The sequence below is a fragment of the Ursus arctos genome, unplaced genomic scaffold (assembly GCF_023065955.2).
Source record: "Ursus arctos isolate Adak ecotype North America unplaced genomic scaffold, UrsArc2.0 scaffold_19, whole genome shotgun sequence".
Classification (NCBI taxonomy): Eukaryota; Metazoa; Chordata; class Mammalia; order Carnivora; family Ursidae; genus Ursus; species Ursus arctos.
The window spans coordinates 17815685-17839728 of record NW_026622863.1 but is presented as its reverse complement, the minus strand read 5'-3'; the positions used below and the strand labels follow the sequence as shown (position 1 = coordinate 17839728).

General features: G+C 36.7%; 1 protein-coding gene across 1 annotated transcript in view; it reads left to right on the top strand.

Annotated features, from left to right (window-relative positions):
- The window catches only part of CDH8 (cadherin 8), a 355394-nt gene that overhangs the window by 279969 nt on the left and 51381 nt on the right, over positions 1 to 24044 (top strand). The window contains exons 11-12 of the mRNA XM_057314604.1: positions 8660 to 8781; positions 21965 to 22082. Coding sequence (XP_057170587.1) covers positions 8660 to 8781; positions 21965 to 22082 — 240 coding nt within the window. The remainder of the gene's footprint in view (positions 1 to 8659; positions 8782 to 21964; positions 22083 to 24044) is intronic.

Here is a 24044-nt window from a genome sequence, read left to right as displayed (position 1 = left end):
AGTAACCCAACAAAACCCAAAGATATGGTACATAACAGATCATGCAACAAATATTGGGTAGTTTACAGTATTAGTTTTCTTCTCTAGTAAAGTGTATGTGGTCTTGTGTGCATGTATGCATGTCCATGTACTGGGGCGCAACTATTGTTGTAAGCTGGTACTGAATGAACCTTTAAATGGAATATTGGATACATCTTTACATTAATCCCTCTTTAAGTGTGAGTCTCTCTAATTAAGATTTGAATATATAAGGGATTTAAACTGAATTGCATTGTCAAAGTAACTGCCAGATATTCAGTTCCAATAATCTTGAATCAATCCTGTTTGAAATAATTAGACGGAAAAGAAAAACCACTGAGGATTTGGTAACAGAGGTATAATGCAATTTTGTTGGCAGAGTAGAATGAGAGATTTCTGCAAAGAAGACTTACTTAGATTATCAAAGAGGACATGGGAGTTATAAACTCAACACAGAATTTTATTTCCTTCTCTGTTACAATTGGGAGAAAGAGGAGTTGTGTAAAAAAGCTAGAAATATGTATTTAGGACTGTACCAGAAAAAGTCAGTATTTGAGTCACAAATTGGACAAAAACAATACTCAGTAAATGGAGCAACACCTCAAACAAAACAAACTAAAAAGCACACATGCATACACACGTACAAGTAAAAACAAAACAAAAAAGCATATAGACAACAGAAGAAACCCAATTTGTAAGCCTCATCAATTAAAAACAAGTAATATTTTATAATAAATTTTAACAGAAAGATGGAAAATGTAATAGCTCTCTTCTCATTACTACTGATTTTTCATTTATAAATAGTCATAGATGTTTTCTTTATTTAGAATGTGACTGTTAAAAGTTTTACATTTAATAAAAATACTATAAGTTAGTGCTCATGTAAATGGCTTGAAAACTTTTTCCCGTGGCATCAAAATTTAACAACCATAAATTACTTAGTTTTAAGGACCTCATCTCTTGATCTGAGGAAAGGCTAATGAGGGTTACTGTAGGTAGGTAGGAAAAGGGTGGAGTGGAGAACTTGCCACACGGTTATGCAGGACTCCACAATTTCCAGACTCACAGAAGATCAATATAATAAATAAGGGAGCTGCACATTTTCTCCCCATTTGGAGAGCGTTTGAAAATGGCATAGCCAGGTAGCATGCTTTTTAGCAGTCAGTTAGGAAAACGAGACAGGGGTCAGTGAAGACTTGAACCAAAGTCACCCTTAGGGGTCATTTTCTCCAGGCAGTTGAAGCCATTTTGAAATATGTCTAAGTCCACAACTTTCTCAGACACAGACAGCACTTTTCTCCCATTCTTGAGAACACTACTATTTAGGCAATAGAAAAGTATGCCTTATGAGCTTTATTTATTCGATACTAAAGCCCCCATCTGACTGAAGTTCCAATTTAATTCTAAATTACTCTGTAAATATGACAGAGGTTTTTAAGGAGTAAAACAGAATGTCTCCTCTTCGTAGTCTGGCTTGCTGAAATTTTCACAATACAACGACAAAAAATTATGACAATTCTGGCGGTTAACTGCTCCCACGATGCCTTTTAGAAGGCAGAAATTTCTTGGTATATACTGGAGGGGGTCAAAAGACTGTTTGAACCAACCCATCAAAACTGTTGCTGTGATAGTGAAAGGGTAACACACGAGAATAATATTGTCAAGAGAAAACCTAATATCCCCAGGAGCATTATTTGTACCTGCTGGTATCTATTGGTTAATTATATTCTAAGTTGTTCCTATTTAATAACCTATGGATTGCTAAACCAGCTACGAGCAATTTAGAAATTATCTTATTGATGGGCATAATAGATCTCAAAAAGTTTTATCTTTCACCATGAGAGAGCTGAAATCTGCTGCTGAAATTATTTTCCAAGACTTTCACATTCTCAACAGTTTTAAGTTTCCTAACTTGCTATCTTTTCTATCACATATTCAGTTCCTCCCTTCCTATTTTATAAACCTCCACCATTCCTCTCATCCCTATTCAATTATAAATTCTCTTATTTTGCATTCCCCTGTTGACTGTAATTTAGTGCTCATGGCTTCCACCCTTCTCCTTGTAGAAGGCTCAAGAATTATTTATTGAGCCCCACCAGTATATCTAAATTTGTCAAATCATTTTTTTTTTTCTCTTATAGTCTGAAAAGGAGAGGCTGTTTATTTCAATCGATGCCTGCAAAAACAGCTCATGGAAACTAGTTAGAAGCAAATTCCCAAGTAACTTAGACTTGGCAGTATTCCATTACCTTTGATTATAAAAGGGCAAAATTAATGGGCAATTCATGAGGCTCTGTGACAGAGAGGTGACAGGAAGTCACTACGATTCAAATGGTAGAAGTCAAGGAGTTGTTTACACGAGGTGCCATTTCATTTTTTTTTTCCTCCCATCGTATGTGAAAACAGTCTGACTTTTGTGGCCATTTGAAACGGGCTTTTCCTTCCAGACCACTGTGTCGCATCTCTTGTGTTTAGAAAATTAATCTTTAATGAATGCTAATCAATTTTCTAATTATAATATCTTTATACTTAATGTTTGTGTATCAGATGAAAGGCAAACATTTTGGGGCCAGTCACAAAGGACATGAATAATTTCCTCAGAAGCTTATCTAATTAATTTTATTGCTCTATAATATCTTTAAAATTTGAACTGCCATCATTTCATTAGTTTAGATAAAAGTGAATCTTCAGCACTTAAATATGACACGTGCAATAATTTCAATCTAATGTAGATAATGGGAACACATTTGGGGTTATTTGGGGGACATGAGGCACTAGTTTTCTTGCTTATTTTATTGTTTTTCTCCCAGTTTTAACACTTTCGAGAAATAATCAGTATATTTCTGAGATACTCATATACTTAGGAAAACCAAACCAAAACAAACCTAACTTTTCTTGCCTGTCTGCTTTATGCTAACATTTTAAAATTGTAAATCTCATCAAGAATACTTTAATGGCTTGACCATGATCACATGACATAGCCCATACTCATTAGCATATGACACAAGACTCTTCCTGATTTGGCCTCAACTTTGTGTCCTGGTGTCACCATCAGCTCACTGGGGCTACTGATTTATTGGTGATGGCATCCTCTCTGGGCTTCTGGGCCTTTTTGAATGTGGCTAACTCTGTCTGAAAGATTGCTTCACCTTTCTTTACCTAGGGTACTTCTATTCATTATTTAAAGCTAATTCAAAGGTCCTTTCCTCGTTTAAATGTCTCTGCCTCCTGTGTTCTTCTGCAGCATTTTGTAAAGGAATATTTTGCAGGATAGATGAAGATATAAACTAACCATACTGTAGCTGCGGGGGTACTGTGGATTCCTTGCTTATAACTTTGCTTATAACTGGGAATACAAATGAAATTATTTACTAGAATACTAAAGAATGATGAAAGAATAAATGAATGAATGACAAAAATCTCACGAGGGAGTTATGAGCTTTTTAAACCTCTTTGAGCTTTTGTTATGTTGAAGAACGAATTCAAATAAGCATGTACAACTAAATTAATTTCACATATCCTTGTTTCTCATGGCAGGAACAGGTTTGGGAGAATATCATCCTATTCAATCACAAATGTCCTAGCTTTTGGGAAGAGGAACTATCGTGGCTTAAATGGTGGCCCCCCAAAAGATATGTCCAGGTCCTAACCCCAGGAACCCACGCATGTGCTATTTGGAAAAAGGGTATTTGCAGATGTGATTAAGTTAGAGATTGTAAAACGACATCATCCTAGATTACCTGGGTAGGATCTAGTAACAAGTGTTTTTATTACAGACAGAAAAGTAGAGGATGCGCTAAGGGGAAGAAATATGCCTGTGAAGACTGAGACAGACTGGAGCTCTTCAGTCACAAAGAACTCCTTATCTCCTCTGTTTCTACCAACTAGCAAAAATGTCCACTATTTTGAGATCATCACTGGGCTTCAACTTTGCCACATTCCTTTAAAAGGCTATCAGCTCTTTCTAAAAGATTCAGAGCTGTCTGCTTTATGGTTCACCCTCCTTCCCATCGCCAGACCGAAGGACTGAGCCATGGCTCTGAAACTTCTTTCCTAGGAACATTTCCTAATAACATTTAGGAGTGGAGGGTCCTGTGGGGGGGGGGGGGGGGCGGGTAGAGGGTGTGTGTGTGTGTGTGTGTGTGTGTCAGTCAGGGGGTGGGGGGTGGAGAGCAGTAGCCTTGAGTCTTCTTGGTTCACTTCTCTCAGCATGAAACCTCTCTTTATGAGCCATGGCAAAGAAGATCAGGGCCCAGGATTCTCAGGGATGCCTTGTTCAATGTAGAACTGCGTCCCACAAGTAGGGACTTGGTGGAAGAAGGTAAGCCCACCTGCAGTTGCCCAAAACTTAGTCTCAGCAACAGGGATCTGAGCAGGAAGAGAAATGCTAACATTCTGTCCTTCCTGGATATAGAGCCCTTGACTAGCAGCTTTGGGGAGAGGGAGCCCTGTGTTAGTCAGAGGGTATTTCTCATCTTCCTGACCTCTAAGAGTAGGGGGAGTAAGCTAGTGTTGTTTCAAATGCCACAGACTATCTTACCAACGTCTTGTAGATTTTCTTGAATAAATGTTTTTATTGGCTATATGCCCTTAGGACCTTTTCCAAAGAACTTAAAATATACACCCTTCTTTTTTTTACCAGTTTTTCTGGGAAATGGGATGGGGTTGCTCCTCATGCTGGCATGCCACAAGTCAAAAAGGAACCAAAACAAACAAACAAACAAAAACAAAACAAAAATCCCCAGGGGCGCCTGGGTGGCTCAGTCGTTAGTTAAGTGCCTGCCTTCAGCTCAGGGCATGATCCCAGAGTCCTGGGATCGAGCCCCACATCAGGCTCCTCCGCTGGGAGCCTGCTTCTTCCTGTCCCACTCCCCCTGCTCGTGTTCCCTCTCTCACTAGCTCTCTCTCTCTGTCAAATAAATAAATCCTTAAAAACGAAAACAAAACCAAAAAAAACTCAATTGTTTGTTAAAAAGGCTTTTGAGAATAGATGTAGTTTGTGCTGAATCTTAAAGGCTAACAAGGAATCAACAGTTATAAAGAGAAGGGATTATGCTACATTGTTAGTTAGGGTGCAGTATGTTTTATGGAGCCACTAAGGCTACAGAAATTCTGTCTTGTCATAATCCACTAGCATATCCTTTTTCAGTGCCAGGGTACATAGTTTAGGTTTTCTTTATCTTCTTTCAATCAGACATACTGTAAGCTACTAAATTAAAAGGAAACACCTAAAAATATATCCAATTTATCTAATATAAGAAGTAATTAATTTAGTAAATTTGGGCAATTAAATTTAAATAAATGTAAAAAATACACCAAATTTCAGTAAACATAATACACAATGCACACACCGTGAGATTCTTTTTAGTTATGAGCAGATTCCAACTGAGTTCTGAGTTTTCCACAGGCCAAAACAAAGAAGAAACTATTATCATTTACAAAATGCCCACTGCCCATTAGATTAAGATATCACTGACTTGCGGAAGTGCTAGGACAGATCAAGTATCGTGATTGGATACCTCTGTCGTTCAGGATCTTCTAACAGTATGAAGTGACAGATCCTCATCCCACATTACTTCTAACCAAAAAATAACCAGAATGATGCTATTCCAACGTTCTGAGCCCTGGAATAAATATCACCTTATCCCTGACACTACATATCAGGAAAGGTATACTACTTTAATGTTGAGAGTTAGCCCAATAAATAGCTCATGGAGCTTTTATCTTTTGTGCTGGAGTCTTACCACCCGTTGGCCATCTGCATATAAGAGATAATTGCTTTTTCTTTTTTTTTTTCAATGCTGAGATCAGGAGAAGAGAGGAGAACACAGGATTTAGCATAAATATCCCTTGCCAAACTAATGAGAAAAAAAAAAATCTGTGTATGCATGTTTTCCTGTCAGGTATGTGTGCAGCCGAAGAGGGAAAACAAAGGGTATCAGTTGGTAGACTTGACCCCAGCAACCATTGCCTGTGAATCTGACTCAATAAGGTTAGCATTTTCTTTACTTCCCAAGGAGCAAAATCATGTTTAAGGAGAACAGCTTTCCCTTGTACTTTCTCAAAGACGGTGCACTTAGTTTTCACTGTCTATTCTGTATATGTGGCTTATTAAGCCCATGTTGATCGTTGGCTATTTGTTAATTGAAGGGTAGAGAGATGGAAGACAAAAACCTAATAGAAGGCTCCTATAATCATTTATATACACAAGAGTTGGTCTAGGATGTGGAACAGAGAAAATGGATGTTATATAAATAATTTATCAATAGTTTGTAGAGTTGAGATACAGAGAATTATAAAATGAAATGAACAGTTAAAGGGACTCTGCTTGGGGAAAATAGTACCATGAGTAAAAATATGGACTTTAAATTGTCAGTCTCTCAAAGAGGCTTACAGATTTTTAGTGCAATTCTGAGAATGTTAAAGATACATCCATTTTGGCATTTGATATTTGGACTCAAACTTCAAATAGTGGGAACTCATGAGATCAGTATTTATAAGAAACCTGGATGTGTTTTTGAAGAAATGGCAATGATTAGTTACCTTAAACAGATATATTTTGTTTTGAACTTCATCGATACTATAATATGCAAAGGTCTCATGTGTGGGAGGCCAAAGCTACACCTGGGGGTTAATTTTTAACTGAATAGTATTGGTAAAGGCATATGTTCCTGTGAATGTCAGTCTCTCCACCTAAAATAGGAGAATTACATCGAACTGAATGCGATTCATAGTTCCATAGAGCTGTAATTCACATAGGATTGAATGAGACATACTTATGTAACTATCCCTCCGCATAGACTACACAGTAGGCCTGGTGCTCATCATAAGGACAGTTACAAGGAGCACAAGCTAAAATGCCCTGGACTATGTGCCTAACACTATCTGAGCACTATCATGTTCTCTCCTATTTTTACCAAGTCTGGAAATAAAGTTCTTCTGTTTCAGTTTTCTCTGGAATAAAAGGAGGTTAAGTCACTTGTTCAAGATCACGTGGGGAGTAGAAGCTAAGCTGGGACCCCCAGCATTGCTGTTTAGCGCAAACACTATATTCCCTTTCCTCTCTAGCAGCTGTTATTCAGCTCATGGTCCCGATAGAGAAGAGGTGTCAATCGTTAAGGATATAATTGCACTTTATTTCAAACACCTTACACCTTATTTTTCCACCTTACACAAGTGGGTAAAGCATAAAATATAAGCTCCTTGTCTTAGGATCTTGTCATTTCTTTTAAACTTCCCTTTCCATTGAAACTAGAGAGGTCCATGGTTCCTCTCTGAATGAAGAATAAATTCATTTATTAGAGATAAGATAGTAAAAGAAAAGGGATTTATCAGGTGAGACATGTAAGGCCATTGGCTTGATTTTGGCGAAGTGAGGTTATGTTCCATGACTGAGGTGGTAGGAATTCCACAGGGTAATATTCATTCATCCAGAGTTAATCAAATTAGGATACTGGAGAGTAGCCATGCTAGTTAACTAAATTCAGATCTTGTAGCATTGCCAGTGGGTTTAACCAACTATAAATTTATAACATGGCTATGATTATTTAGTGTGTGCTTTAGAACTATGTTCCTATTTCAGAAAAAAATTAGTGTTTGAAGGTTTTAGAGCTCTGAATTTAATCAATTATCACAAAGATCACTTTGATACATCAAATGCAAGTCTGTTTCTTCACATTCAAAAGCCACACACTTCCCCCCTCTTGGCTTACATATAAATATTCAGTGCCACAGATACACAAGTAAAGAATTGGCCATCACCAATGCATTCTGTATAATTTACAAGAGATCAAAAGATTATTACATGGTACAAAGTGTATTGCATATATTACAAATGAAAAATCATCACATGGCCGAAGTCACCGGTGTATTAGAGCACCGGATTTCTGTGCGTGTGTGTGTGTGTGTGTGTGTGTGTGTAACTTTTAAAATTTAAGGACTTAAGGATTAAGGATTTCGTATTAAATTCTCTGCTGTTGGAACTGACCTGGAAAAATGAGAAGATTATTATCTGTTTACACTGATGAAAATCTTTATGAAAATGACAATATTAAAATGACTTAGGCTTATCTTATCCAAAAAGATCCCAAGGTCAATTTTTGATAAAAAATAGAAGTCACAAAGGCATGATTCCCCATTCTTTAGTATTATCTTTATCATTGTTAAGGAAACTGTCTCCACCAGTGATTTGGTTCTGGCCTTTTCCTGGGTTTTGGATGTTCATCTTTAACATATGGCCAGTCAAATACGGTAATAGCAGAAAAATGGCTTGAGTGCTACCCAAGCTAAACAAAGAGATAAATCTTTGTTGCACAGGGCATTTTTTTTTTTTATTTTGTATAATGGATTTTATCATTAAAATAACGCTTTCTTCATCAAGGAAACCTCTAAGTTTTTCAGAGATGGTCTTTGTCAAGCTAAGCTCCAGCAAATGGTGTTTGAAATTCTAATTTATACTTAAGCCGTCAAGCACGTGCTGTTTTTTTTCTCCTACTGAATGGTCAGTTTCCATCATCACTATGTTGAAAACACCCTAATGAAGGGAAGTTGAAACAGACACACATGCTTTCAAGAAGAAAGTTGAGTTGCACGTTAAAAATGAAGTACCCTCAATGCTGATGTTATTTTTTCCTTCCCATAGGGAACCACAGTCAGATATCACGAGTGCCTGTTGCTATTAAAGTGCTGGATGTCAATGACAACGCCCCTGAATTCGCATCCGAATATGAGGCATTTTTATGTGAAAATGGAAAACCCGGCCAAGTAAATATCTCCATGTTGTTAATGCTGAATATGTTTGTATACAACTGTCTCATATTTGATTAACCTGCATTAGAGTGAGCATCTCATCATTTACTGTCTGCAAAGTCACAGGCAGGGAACAGAGAAGGAGGGTTTTTTTTTTTTTTTTTTTTTTTTTGAGAGGTTAATTCTCTCTACTTAGGACCAAAAGGGTTCCCCAAGTGGAATAACCTTCTGTGCCATAAACCTGGAGCCAAATAAGGATCTTAAAGTATCTCAGGCTATGGCTACAATAGGGAGGTCTTAGAGAGACGGGGACAAAAATTTTAACCTTCTTATGACAGGAAGCTAGAGGAAAGCTCATGGGGCGGGCGTATTTGTTTCCTGCCAACCATAAGAACAACACTTAAGAGTGGAACCCAGGAAGACCAGTGGTAGAAAGTGAATCTTGCAATCTGTAAAAATGTAGCTATATTTAGATCAACATAGGATGAAAAATGTGTTTTAGACGTGCAAGTAAAGCATCTGAAAATTGTGTATCGATGAAACTTTTTTTTTTAACCTGTCTTATGTAGTGTAGATAGGGACAATGAAGATAGACAAAAATAGAGAAATAGGAAGGAAGGAAGGAAGGAAGGAAGGAAGGAAGGAAGGAAGGAAAAAGGAGGGAGGGAGGAAGAGAGAAGGACAAAAAAGAGACAAAACGTGCTCTACTCTGAATGTCAAAATGGAAATAGTCTATGTAAAGTTCTAAAAACACAAATGTAATAGATTTATTTTAACAAGGTGCCAAAGTACTGTATGTTTAAGAAATTTATCGTTTTTCAACTTCCTAATTTATTTCTGGATGGTGACATTTTAATTTAAATAAACAGCAGCTGACAGCATGACACTGGAGTTGTTAATCCAACTATTCTTGGGCCTCATGTGGGTGTTAGGAATTAAACTTATTATTTGCCGAGTAGCTTACCTGACAAGAGTCAGATTTTTTTCACCTACAGAAAGGAATAGCACCGTAGCCCTATACTTTTATTTCATTATTACAAAAGATCAGTGTGTTACCCTGTGAAACAGTGGAGATTTTCCCCTAGACAACTCTCCTATATCAGAATGATTAGCCTCATTTTCATCTCCCAAAATAAGACAAAAATACACGTGCGTGCACACACACAAACACACACACACACCAAGTAAAGCTAAAATTCTAGCAATAAAACTAATTTCAAATACCTAGGTGTGATAAATATATCAAAAATATTCACTTTTAGCAATGATACTCTTAAAAATATTCTAACATTAACCTAAATGTTTCCTAATTTCATCATGTGGAATTGCCCTCTATCATATCTTTTGAACATTTTCATTTGTAAATCTTTTGAGGGTAGAGTGTATGTGTATATTCATGTGTGTATATGGCAGTAATTATCATTTAGCTAAATTGGCAGATCAAGTTGGCACAGAGAGTTTGATCAGAATTTACATAGGTTAGTTTTAAGGATATGGTTGTGTGGACCAGATTGTTCCTGGGGTAATGTAGCCAATCACAGACTTATAAGCCAGACGTTTCTGATCACACAGAATATGTCAAATGCTTTAGAATTAAAAAAAACAGAAAACAAAAACATTTTCATGCAGAACTCATCACACAAGTTCAGAGAGTCAATGGCATTGATATTTCAAAAATCCCACATTGGCTTCACTTGTGATATTGACATATGCATGCCTTTGGACCTCCAGGAACCTGGAGGTTTACCCTGTGGATTTTGACTGTTTCCAAGGTTTTAATGATTCCTCAGCAGTTCTTATCCTCAGAAAAAAAAAATGCATTGTTTCATCATCTTTCCTCTGCGAGATCAAAATAAAAAAAAAAGCAGTTGATTCTTTGTTTTATGATTTTTGCATATCAAAATGAATGACTCATTCTGTGAAGAAATGTTTATGTTGTGTATCTGTCCACTGCCACTACCTTATCCTCAAGTGAATCTGTTTAGGTATGTTTATCAGAGTTCGTATTTACATAAAGAGATCAGGTTTTTGACTGTTCACATCAGCTTTGGACATATGACTGACTGGTTGATACACAGGAAGTTGTTCAAACAGCTCCTGAATTCCTTGCATCTTTTGTGCTAGTCAGAACTCATGTGTGATTCATTACACCATTCCTAGTTCACTTTTAATGGTTCAAGGATCTCATTTTTATATTTAACATTTTCCAAAATTCATATTTGTTATCAACACCAAATAGTGTTTATGTAAGTTCAACACAGATGCACTTTCAATCATCTCTCATAACACCACAAACCACTTAACTCACTTTGAAATCAGAATATTCATTATAAGGTGATCACACACTCATGAAAAACAAATGTCAATAACGGCATTAGCACTAAATTCATAGTTACATCAGTATTTTCAACCATTAATGTCTGCTTTAAAACAGCCTCAGGGAAGGGAATATAGAGGACTCTGAAATGTCTGGTTTGCCTGGAAGGTACGGATTTAAGGCTGAACTCAAAGGGGATCAGCTTCCTGAGAAACGAGGCAGCTGGAGATCATTAGTAATAATCAAGGCCAAGGCACTAAAAAACCCAGTGTGTAAAAACCTTCTGGACTGAGAACACCTCTAGAAAGAGGTTTTTAAAACATCGAACAAAATGAAAACCAGTATCAACATAAACACAGAGAATTTTACTGTGCATGACTAGTCTTTTCCAATCAACTGGACGCATTTAAACAAAGAGTCAAATAATAAATACAAATTTTAACAAGGAAAGAAGCACGCCACTTTCCTCTTCTCTAAACGTAGACCTCTGGTACATGACCCATCTGTGCTAAAATTGTCATAGGTTCATTTTGAACGTAGAATTGGAATTCCTATCTGCTTCTCCCACCTTTTCATTATTGTGAAGTGAAAGATGACATTTTCTGGAATTTCTTAAAAGAGTAACAACCACCTATGACAAAAATAGTTCATAGTCCATATTATACAAAAGTCAATGTGAATCGCTTTTCACTAGAATCACTTGAAATTATCCCTCCATTACCTAATTAAATGTTAGTATGGTATTTGCTATTGCTAGTTACTTCTATTTAAAAAATAAAAAATTTCCCAGTAGGTAATTTATCTCAAGTCAAAAGTTTTAAGGTATCTTTAGTCTCCAACTCAATCACGGCATGATATAATCATCGATTACTCAACCCTCAGTTTAAAAGGAGGAATAGGAAAAGATTCTTTCCACAGACTCTTCTCTAATGGCCAAGACAGAAATGACGTTATGGATTAAAGATTTCAAAATTAGCAAAATATGTAACTGACAGTTCATGTGTCTGTCTAGTAGGATGGTAGGTTTGGGTCAGTCAGTAAATATTTATTAAACACAAACTATGTGCCAGGACTTAATGAGACACTGGGGCTTTAGTGGCAAACAACACCCTAAACAACAGTCTTTTTCCCTTCTAGAGTTTTCTCTCTGGCAAACACGTAATAAAATTAGAAATGATAGAATTGCAAGAACATACCTCAAATCCTCTGGGCAGAAAGGAGGCTGAAGAGCTGAAGGGAAATGGAGCTTTCTTACTGAAAAGACCTCTTAAGATAGGACCCGTTCCACCAGAGCCAGGAAACATCTATCAAGAGCTGAAAAGGAGTCAGCTGGGGATAAACCAGGTTCTCTCTGAAGAGAATGATAACCTGGCTGGACGGGTGGAAGAACAGGTAACAGCTGTGGAGAAACCAGTATCTTCCTTCATTAAGCTTGACAACAGCACACTCAGAACCAAACACGAAAGAAAAATAGAGAATTCTAGTGATCAGTGTTGGCCAGAGGGCCTTCCATCTCTCTGTTCTACCTCTTGTCCCCTCAATTGGGTCCTTCTAGGATTTTGTTTCAGATGCTAACCCCTTGCTTATGATACATACATAATTAGGATGATTTCCTCCAGATGGTTCATTGATGCAAAGACTACACTGAAAATGTTGTATTTCCAGGTGTGCATCAAGGTCTCTTATTTAGTCCCAGAGAATATTTTATTGTTTGAAAACTAGTTAGATGACAGACTGCATCAGCTCTTTTCTCCTTCAGGAAGGAACGTCCCCTTTTACTATAAATGAATCCAGTGGCATGTAATTGGAGCTTCGTCACCCTTTATATAAGTTGAGGATTGCTATTTGGCATCAAGTTAATTATGTCTGGGCTAAAAAAAAAACCGCTCTGGTTTACCCCTTTTAATCCCATTTGTCACTGACCAGTACTGTAGCAATATGATGCTTGCTTATCCTAGGAATAGTATCAGTCCAAAAAAAAAAAAAAAAAAAAAGCAAAGAAAGAAAGAAAATAACAAATAACATCCTATATTTCTAGATATGTATCTAGCCAATGCTTGGCATGTAATGAATATTCACGGAATTTTAGAATCGCAGTTCTAATTCATTTCATTCAGCAGTGACAAATATTTCAATAACTAGTTTCTCAGCTATTGCCATGGAAACCCTTGTTTTACTCACACACAGTGCAAAAACTAACCTCTTCAAATGAAAAATCATTTATTTATTTGTTGAACAATATTTCTTGTGCATCTACAAGATGCTAACTATTGTAATATGACCTGGGGAAATAATGTAAAAAGGACAAAAAATATTCTAATGGAACTTAATGAGGAAAAGGGCTTATTTAAAAAAAAAAGAATTAATCCATAATATAATTTCAGTTTTGAAAACTGGAAGAAGGAAACAGCACAACTAAATAGAGGGGAACAAAGAAAAAGCAGAGATCTACTTTATATAGTGTTGTCAGAGAAAGTTACTTTTTAAATGGGTATCAGTTGAAATGAAACTGAAAAAAAAAAAATGGAAAAGGGCTAGGCATTCAAGGCCTGGAAGCAAGAGCCTTCTAGCCAGGAGGATAAGCTTGTGTGAAGATTTGAAGGGAGAAAGACCTTGGTTTGCTTGAAGAATTGAAGACCTCTGTGGCTTAAGTGTAATAAGAAGAATGCACTAAGCAAGACTAAGATTGGACAGAAAGGGTCTTATTTTGACTAAAATGTACACACACACATGCACACATGCAATTAAGCAGAAAAAACATTTAGAAGGCTGCAATTGCAAAAATAGGGGTAGCTCCTCTAATGTGGTAGCAGGGGAGATGGAGATATGGAATTGTGAAAGCCGTATGCTTACATGAATGATATAATATAGACAGATGTCCAACATACAAACAGTATCACTGCTTCACAGGTGTGGTGTTGCAACCACATTTTACAAATAAGGGGGCTGAGGCTGAAAAAGAGCGAGGGGCTTCCCTAAGGCCATGAAAAGTGGTATAGATGGGTTTCCCACGTCCTTGCACTTCCTAGGATCTCACGGTGCTTCCCAAGGAAGCCAACTTGGAGATTCCATTGCCTGTGTGAACCACTTCCGAGAAATAAGATTCTGATCAAGAGTGAGCATTTTCCAAAAGGGAAAAAAATCAGGTCCTATGACAAATAAAGACACTTTATCCACAAGTATTCCACTAAATCTCCAGTGAAAAGAAATAAAGCTTAGAGAGAAGAGTAAAAATAATTATCTGTTGATAAACACCAGCAATGAATGAGTTTGCTACTTTATTTTTAAAATTTCTGTTGGTCTTTTTCTAAAAAATGTGAAACAGTGAATCGAAAATATGGCATTTTATAATACTCATGAAACAATAAATTTAGGAGATTTAATTTTAACTTCCCTGCCAGCAGGCATCTTTCAGGATCTATCTGCATACACAAGAGGGAGACAGGATTGATTTTTAAGACAGATGAAATTGATGACCTCAACAAAAACATAAAGTACTATTTTCATTTTGGGGGGTGGAGTAAGGAGATGGTAAATTAGTGGAATGCATAAAATGATATTTGAAAAAATCATATGTAACAAAACATATTTCAAGACAATCATTAACAGAGGTATGACTTTTAGAGCTCACCTTCAACAGAGGGGAAAGCATAAATAAAAAATACAGTGGAAGTGTTTCAAACTAAAACAATCTGAGTCACAGCTTTGCCATTTACTAATTTTGGGACCTTCAGCCTTAACGTCTATTAAATCCTATTTTAGAAATATCTAGTGCAATATCAAGTGCTTAATAAATAATTGTAGTTATTAGAATATATTTTAACTAGTCTCATAATCTAAAAAGCAAAATATATTTCATTAGCATTGTTTTGTTATTTTGTTATTGTTACTGTATCTACAGGAGTTTGGTTTGCAGCAAAACGTTATAGTCCCTCAATGGGTCAATATAACAGAAGACAATCTAGCTCCCTGTATTGGGATAATTGTTCCTCTGATAATTTCCAAGTATTTTATTTACTAAGGGTGAAGGGAGGGCTTGTACTTTATTCCTCCCCATATGAATTTGTGAGTTATTATCATTATTTTTTCAAATATACTGGAATCAACTTACAGGAATACATACAATCTAAGTCTTTTTGTGAAGTCATGTTTGCAGCCGACATATATATCAGCTGAATCTCTTGTGTGATTCCAAATTCCATGTGTTTGATTCTGGCCCCTGACCTAAATGAGATCAATGATCCACAGAGAAAATGGTGTCAGGGATCGTTTAAAAATCTTGGTCTATTTCATACAGATATATTTGCTTTGTTTTATTTCCAACCTACAAGTTCTTGAATAAGAATTTAGGATGGAAACAAGGTGGGCACGTGCATATGCTTCTTTCCATTTGTTCTTAGAAGCCATGTTGGTGCCTTTTGGGCGACAGTAAAATTGACATGTGTAGTAAACGGCCTTAGGCCTCGGCTTTGTGCTAGTGACATATATTGGGTCACCTGCGGTACCTGGAGGAGCTGACATGTTGTTGGAAGGGCAGAGACGCACACGCAGATGACGCAGTAACCACCAAGCTATGGAGACACAACGCCTCCGCAGAGAGGTGGAAATCTTCTAGGCCTTTAAGATTCTGATGGAGTTTTGGAGGATAGCATTTCTCAAAGTTGAGTGCCTGAGAGCAAACTTGTAGGGTACAGCACATCAATCTACGGTGCAGCGTGTGTGTGGGGGCGGGGGGGGTTTACCTAATGAGACTGCGAAGCACTGAATTAAAAAAGTTCACAACATTTTCTTCAGCTTGTTGTGTTTAACTCTAAGATTCCTTTGCATTTAAAAGTACATATGAATCACGAAAGGGCGGTATGATCTTTGGCATTTAGCAAACGTGGTTGGTTATAAAATCTTTCCAGTTTCCTTCAGAGGAAACTATAGAATAGTGGTAAATGGAAGCCAGTCAGAAAAATCCTGCTCCAGGAAGTTAAAGGACACCACACATGCTCAGCCTAGGAAGTGGTGTTTAGGACGTTAAGGAGGCATCAGGAAGTATCCCTGGGAAGTCATTCCGTGGAAGATGGAGAGAAGAGACTGAAAGGAACCTGACACTTCTCAGCTACATTAGAAGCTGTGGGTTTTACCCTATTAATGAGGTTTTCAAAGCAGAGCAAGTGACGGAATAGTTTTTTAATATTAACTCAGAGGTGCACAAAATTCACGTGAAATATGCAGAGTCCAGGAAAAAAAAAAAAAAAAGAGCACGAGAAACTGGAAACCCCAAACTTGGTCTAAACACATTCTTCAGGAGCCCTTGCTTTAAATCATTTTATCTCAACTTAGTTTCAGGAATGGAAAGGGCAGTGAAGGAAACAGACAGAGAAAATGTCAAAAATTCTCCAAATGGGTTTATGAAGGCACAGACCCCAAATGTCTACCCAGAGGACTGAGGACTTCACTTAGTGTTTAAATGCAACATATCAAATCAAATCTAGAGCCTCCTGTTGTATTTTCCATAGATTGGATTTCTGTGGTATATGCTCTGAACAGCCACCTAATGGTTTTTAAAGACAAAGATGTCCTCATGCAAAAAAAGAAAGGGGGGGGGGGCATGGCAACGGGAAAACACTCTGGGTAGGAAAAGAAAAGACTCCGTAGAGATTCGATTACTATGCAAATTATAAAACAAATATCCAGGAACTATCCATTAAACAGCTATGAACAGTGCTTATATTTGAACTATATTATACAGTTTTGAAATAATGGAGGATAACTGGGTCATCATGTGGATTTTAAAATAATTTCTCAAATTCCAGTATTTTCTCTTTTTTAAACCTATCATCAATATTATGACTTGATTTCTCTTGTGTTTATGACTTATTCTCAAGGACCCCTCTTTTAGGGGATGGTTCTTAACCTATTTTGTTTTTGTTTAATTTCATTCAGTTATAGAAATCACTGATAATGTGATAAAAGCTATGGACTTTCCCCTCCTATATGTGCATATATGAATAATTCCACTCAACTTTACTTTCAAGTTGAGAGGTTTGAGCCATATGACAGTCATTCATAGATCATCATTTCCTTTCCCAAGTTTAAAACTCCTGCTCTAAGAAACAAAGCTAGCATTCCAGGAAAGCTAATATTGATAATCAGAAGTAAGCTGGTAATAATGGGTCGAAGAATGTGTAGAAAACCAAAAATGATGCTGTCCTTCCTACAGTACCTTTGACTCACTCTCATTCAACCCGCTTTCCATCACCTTCCAATTCACACCACCACAGAAAGACTTGCCAAGAAAAAAGAAAACCAGGTTTTGTCTGAGAAAGTGACAGTGTACTGTGATTGTAGATACCACCTTGGCTATCAGTGTTGAGTGTTCCTGGAGCACAGATGTATAATACAGAAACGCTGGAAAGCATTCCAAAAACTGCAACTGTCCTCTCACCTTGTCCACACTCGCAAGGAACTATGATGTCTAAGTCTTCATTTTGTTGTGCTATGTGTCAGAATGAAAAGGGAAACTTTATCCCAGGAAAGAGCAAGAACAAGAATGGATGAGTGCCTCCTTATCTGCTCTCCAAAATACTGAAGGACTAAGCCCCAATTTAACTAACATACTGGTGCAGAATGTATGAATGTCAACAAGATTTTGAGGCAGCCTGATGTACTGGGGCAGGAGAATGCCGGTAGTTTGTTATTAAATATATCTGGGATCAAATGTTATATATCATATCTTTGGTGCACTAGGTTCCAGTACGTCTCTTCATACATACTTTTCACAGTTATGTGAGAATTAGTAATGATGCTAAAATATGCTGACATCATTCATTCATCCATTCATTTATGCAATACATACTGGTTACCACGTGCTGTTCTTACAGCAATCAGGGGGGTAAAAATCCAACTCAGCATATATAATCATGCCTGGTACCTAAGAACAAGCCAGTGAGTAGTATCTATAGAATCTTACAGGGAATTCTAATAGATCCCATGATAGTTTTATGGTTGTAAACAGATCAGATCATCGCAAATGTATTTGTTTGTTGGATGCTTGCCTTTCAAAAAGTTAACAATGACAGTGATACTGTTATTGACAGTGGAGTATCACTGTCATTATATATTTTCGAAGTAATGTAAAATAGTCTAAAGGAAACTTTAGTCGTCTCTGCTAATGAACACAATGTAAGGTAGGTTTAGTGTTGATAAGCAATGAGTCATTTTTAAAAATAAAACAGAATTAAGATATGGCCCCATAATTCTCAAAATTTTTCTGTTTTGAGTTTCATGCCTTAGAATGGTTATTTCATTTCAAATTAGTAATCTCAAGAAATAGAACAGAGTCTGCTCCCACAGAATTCCAAGTATGGCCCAGAAATTCATTTCCTTATCCCAACATTTCAGATACACTTTGTTTTTCTGAAAGTTTTTATATAAACTTCCAGCTTCCCTTGAAAAGAATCCACAATAAATGATCAAACATTAGATTTTTCAACTGCATCCTAATGCTGGTAGAAAGGAAAAATGTTTAAACTAAATGTTATAAACATACTACTAAAAATCTGTGACCTCCTCAGAAATTTTTATATCATTTCCATTAAATAGTTATCCAGTGATCGAAAAGTTAACTGACGTCATAATAGCTCACGGGGAAATGTGTGTGATTTTCCTCTGCCATCCACTCAGTGTTACCTATAAAATCTGTTTGTGTGGAGATGCACTTCCTTGACTAAATCTGTTCTTTTTCTTCTATTGCTTAAAGCTAAGTGTATTCAGATGTTATTACATCAGTGAAAATTTCAGCCTTTTAGATAGGAGTATCTTAATGCATTTTTCTTAAAGATTTTATTTATTTGACAGAGATAGACACAGCCAGCGAGAGAGGGAACACAAGCAGGGGGAGTGGGAGAGGAAGAAGCAGGCTCATAGCGGAGGAGCCTGATGTGGGGCTCGATCGCATAACGCCGGGATCACGCCCTGAGCCGAAGGCAGACGCTCAACCGCTGTACCACCCAGGCGCCCCCTTAATGCATTTTAATAGCATAAAGTCCTTCAAGTGGTTTACCGGGTGTCCACTTTTAGATAAAATGTCTAGACAGTAGCCATCTGCATTAAGATAAAATGAAGTGTCAGAAATGGTTTAAGCCAAATTCTTAACTTGTTCATGGGATATTTGGAAGTTGATTTAAAGAGTCACCATTTCATCACCCTTTCCCCAACACATCATGCACTGAGCTTGGTGCAAGCTTAACAATACAAACTCCCCTAATGAATAATAATGAGGGAGCTGTAAACACCAATCTCCCTTAGCTGAAAACGTTCGTCTCAGACTTCAGCAGGCTTCAGAATCACCTAAAAGGCTGTTTACAATGCAGATTTCTAGGCCTCACCCCAAGGCTTTCTAGGTCAGTAGGCTCAAGCTGCATGTCTAACAGAGTTCCTGGCTAACAGTGATGGTGGAAAAAAACATATTCATTGCAGGTGTAATGTTTAGACCAAACTTCTGAGATATGGCATGACAGGTAATTACACTCCTTTACTTCAGGTAAGCTAAATTATTGCATCTTTTGTTTTGGTCCTGGTGGCTTAACTAATGAAATAACTCATGTAGTTCCTTTTGCCAGCAGGTAGGAGTCTTTTTCATGCAGATTACTTGGAAATATTAGAAATGGTATCATTACAGGAGCTCTGTTCACTAAATAGATCATAAGGATGCATTTAGTCATGAATGGTTTTCATCCCAGGATGTCAAGAAGCTCTGTTTTCATGTGCCCTTCTTCACTCGTGCTCACGCACTTCAAGAGTTACTTTCTGAACTGGTGCACATGGACAAAGAAGTCCTTTTGAAACAAAACTGGATAAAGGGAGCAGGGAATGTTCCAGATGCTCACAAATAACTCCCCCCCCCCACCCCTGTTCTTTATAACTGCCTCAAAGAAGTTTCCTGTCAAATTCTTCTCTTAAATATCTGGACATGTAGGCTAGCCATAAAAGTTATTTGTGTTTTCCCAGCTTCTCCCCTTGGGTTTCCATTCCTTTGTTTTTATAAAACTAGAAGCCCAGGGCATCTCTCTGCACTTAAATGTCAAGGCAAAGATGCTAGGTGTTCAGATATAGTAAATATAATTATATTGCCATCTAATCTGATGAGGTTAGGGAATTGTTTGGGTAACAAAAGCCAGTATGCTTCTCATGGGGCTATGTCATGAATAAACTGCAGTGACACTAATAAAACAACAACAATAATAATAAGGACAATAATAATAATAAGATCATTCATTGAACATTTACTAGGAACCAGATGCTAAGAGATTGACATGAATTTATGTCAGTAGTCAAAACAGCCCTATGAGAAAGGTACTTTTTATTTGCAATTTTAGAAATACATGAAAACTGAGTTTCAGAAAGACTAAAGTAACTCCCTCAGTACCATGCAATGAGAAAAGGGTAAAACCATGCGTTCTCTCAAGGCTCCTCAATTTCAGAGTCCATCACTTTGATGGCTGCCTCACTGTCTTAATCATCAGTTCTATTTTGCACTGTTTTCTTGTTATATTGTTAGTCAAGCTAAGCCTGACAATAGACATTTTACAAGGTCCTTAACAAAAGTAAAATACCTACCGGGTAAGAATATGTCCCAATTTAAAAATGGAGAAATAGAAGTTGAGAGAAGTTATTTCCTTTGTGTCTCAACTGTAATGCGCGGCTCGTCATACAGTATGTGCTCAATACAAGGCAGAAGTCCCAGCTGCTCCATGTTGTGCTTCTCACAATTGTTCAGGTGATAAGTTACAAGGCAAAGATACCCTCTTCTCAAACAGAAATGATCCTTTTTTTTTGTATCTTTAATGAAATTGGTAAAGTTGAATGGGACCAACTGTTCAAACAGTCCTAATGTATTAGGCATCATCATTACATTCTCTAAATTCCACAAACCTGAGAGCATTTCCCTGTTAATTCTTTTTTATGGTGTATCTGATATCACCTTGATTGTCATGCTTTTGCAGGCATTTTTTTTTTGTAAAAATTATGTGGTAGTTATTTACAATAGTAGTATAAACTATAATTTTTACTACACTAACTGTTGTCCAGTGTTTCATATTAAAGTGATTAATATCACAGAATCATAAATATGAATTATTAAGCTGATTCTCTGACATCCCAAGAAACAACTTAGCACTAAGTTAATGCAGCTTTGCAAATGAATTAAGCACATTCAACCGGCACCGATTCCAAGTATGTGTATGTATCCAAACAGTTCTCTGCACAGTGGTAATTCTCCTAATCCCTATAATTTATTCATCTCAGGATACACTCCAAAGCATTGTTTGCATGTGTTATCCACTTGCTTTAAAAACAGTATTCATTATTGGGAGGGAACACAGGCAACTCTTCGGAAAGGTTTGTTGCAGTGATGTTTGTGCCGAGGAACATTCTATTTGGCAAACATTTGTAGTCTGATGAGTAAAAGAGTTTCCAGGGCTCAAGATTTAAGTTCTTTACTTCCAAGATCCTCCCAGGAGCCACACTACAATCACTGTAACAATTCCAAATCTCATTTTAGATATCCATATAGACTCAAATTGGAAAGAAACCTGTAATTACCCAATGGAATTTTCAAATACCCTTAAATTTGCCATTTTGAGCCACAAATACCAAGTGGACACAAAGGTAATGACCTTAATTTTCATCAGTTTATCAAAGCTGAGGTTTTAATGCAATGAATATTTCTCCTTGTTCTTGGCACAAACCATCCACAACAATTCAGAAAACTGAAAAAAAAATTTCTTGGACCAAAGTATTAGTCCACTAAAGAGATGTCACTCAGCTTTTAAAGGCGGTATAAGCCCTCTGATGTCATCAGAAATGCTGACGTCGAGTTTTATGTTACAGGTCATTCAAACAGTGAGTGCCATGGACAAAGATGATCCCAAAAATGGACATTATTTCTTATACAGTCTTCTTCCAGAAATGGTCAACAATCCGAATTTTACCATCAAGAAAAATGAAGGTAAATATATTAGCCCTGTGAAACAGGGTAGAACATAAATTGGAAAATAGGATGTGATTTCACAATTTGACTGAAAATATCAATAAAATAATTTTTATTCACCCACGAGCAGTTGAAACTTAGCTTATCAGCATAACGGCTCAGTAATTACATCACTTCCTCTTTCCAATATTGAAACAATAGATAAGAAAATTGTTAATGTGAAAGTTAATTTTATCCTAGGGAATACCTCAATCACCTTATTTTGAAAACTGAAGAGTAAGATTTAACCCCTGGGAAAGTTCCAGGAATTCTGAGATACCGAGATATCTGTTAGAGAAGGAACTGGCTTATACTTCACAGTTGTTAAGTTTTAATTGAATGTTTACCAAGTCTTTAGGGAAAGCCTATCCTAATTTTGCCTGGTTTGTGGGTACACATTAGAGGTATTTGTTTTAAGCCTGACCCAACTTTGATAATAGCAATTAGATCAAGAAATCCTTCTTGAAGGACACTCCTTATCAGTATTATTTTGGAGCTAATATAAACTGATTTTACTGTAAGTCTTTCACTCACGGAGAACATTTAATCCATTTCATTATTTCTGGAGAACCAAGTTTGGATTAACTGTTTCCCCTAACTATTATGTATTACATGTGAAGGTCATAGTTTTTTTTTAAGTCTATCTCATCTGTACATTTTTGTTTCCTAAGCTGTTGTATATTCAACAAGCATTTTTCACTGTTTATTTTGGCCCAGGTATATTTAAGTCTTAGTTTCAGCTGTTTTTGCATGATTAGCAAAATAAATGCATTGTCTTAAGCTGTCTCCCAGCTTTACTATAGGTGTTTGCTTGGATTTCTGAATGGTCTCTATAAAAGCTATACTCAATTAGAAGAGTAAAATATGCTTCATGACGCTTGTTTGGGTTATTTACAATGTTCTGTTTCAAGGAGGTAGTGAATTTTGCTAACATTTCCTTCATGAAATAAAATAACATTTAACAGCTCTTGTTAAATATATTATGGCCTTACCTTTCAACATAATGCTACTTAGTTCTTTGGGGACTCTCTGATAAATGTGAAGGCATCACCAAAAATGAAATGACGAAGTCGTTATACAGACGCTACTCATTTAGCTGGCTTCCACTATTACAAACACTAAAGAGACAAAATCCTGTTCTTTCGTCTCAATAATGGAATACTCCTTTGTTAGCCTCCCCTAATTAGGAACTGGAATCCAAGTACATTGTCTTTATTTTTTGGTTAACAACAATTTCTTTTTTATGGAAGTCACATGAATATGTCTAAGATGAAAGCCAACTCAGAAAGCCACAAGTCTGTGCATAAGTGTGGGCCATGCTCACTGTGATTGTGAGCTAAGAGGTATCAGTCATTATTTTTGTATATGAAATGCCCTACATTTAAAAATTCTCTGTGAAGAAATGTTTTCCCATCCCAAAGGTTCTGAGCTTCTTGGCATTTTCTGTGCATGCAATTTCAAGATATGCCTGTAATAGAAGTATAGCCCATCAAAGGCGCTACATAAACATGTGTTGAGTGAATGAGTTTTTTTGGGTGCCAGGGAAAAGTGTAGTTTTGTACCATATTTGTTATGCCCTAAACCTATGAAAGGGGAGATTTTAGTCTGACAGTGAATGAATTTCATGTGTTTTCTCTAAGTTTTAGAATCAATAGAAAGTAGAAGTTTATACACTTAGATAACCTCTTTTCGCCCTATCACACATTTCAGTAAGCCCTTCAATAGAATATTTAAAAGACTATGTGTTATCTGTTTTATTTTGAAACTAGAAAATGGAAGTTACACTTTTTATTTATGTCACAGGTTTGTGTGTGAAATAATTGAAAAAAGATAGATGCCAAGTGTTGCAAATATTTTGTGGAAAGCACACTCTCTGGACCACAATTGTTTACTTTAAATTGTGTGTTTATTTTGCCAAGAGTGACCACATAATTTATTATT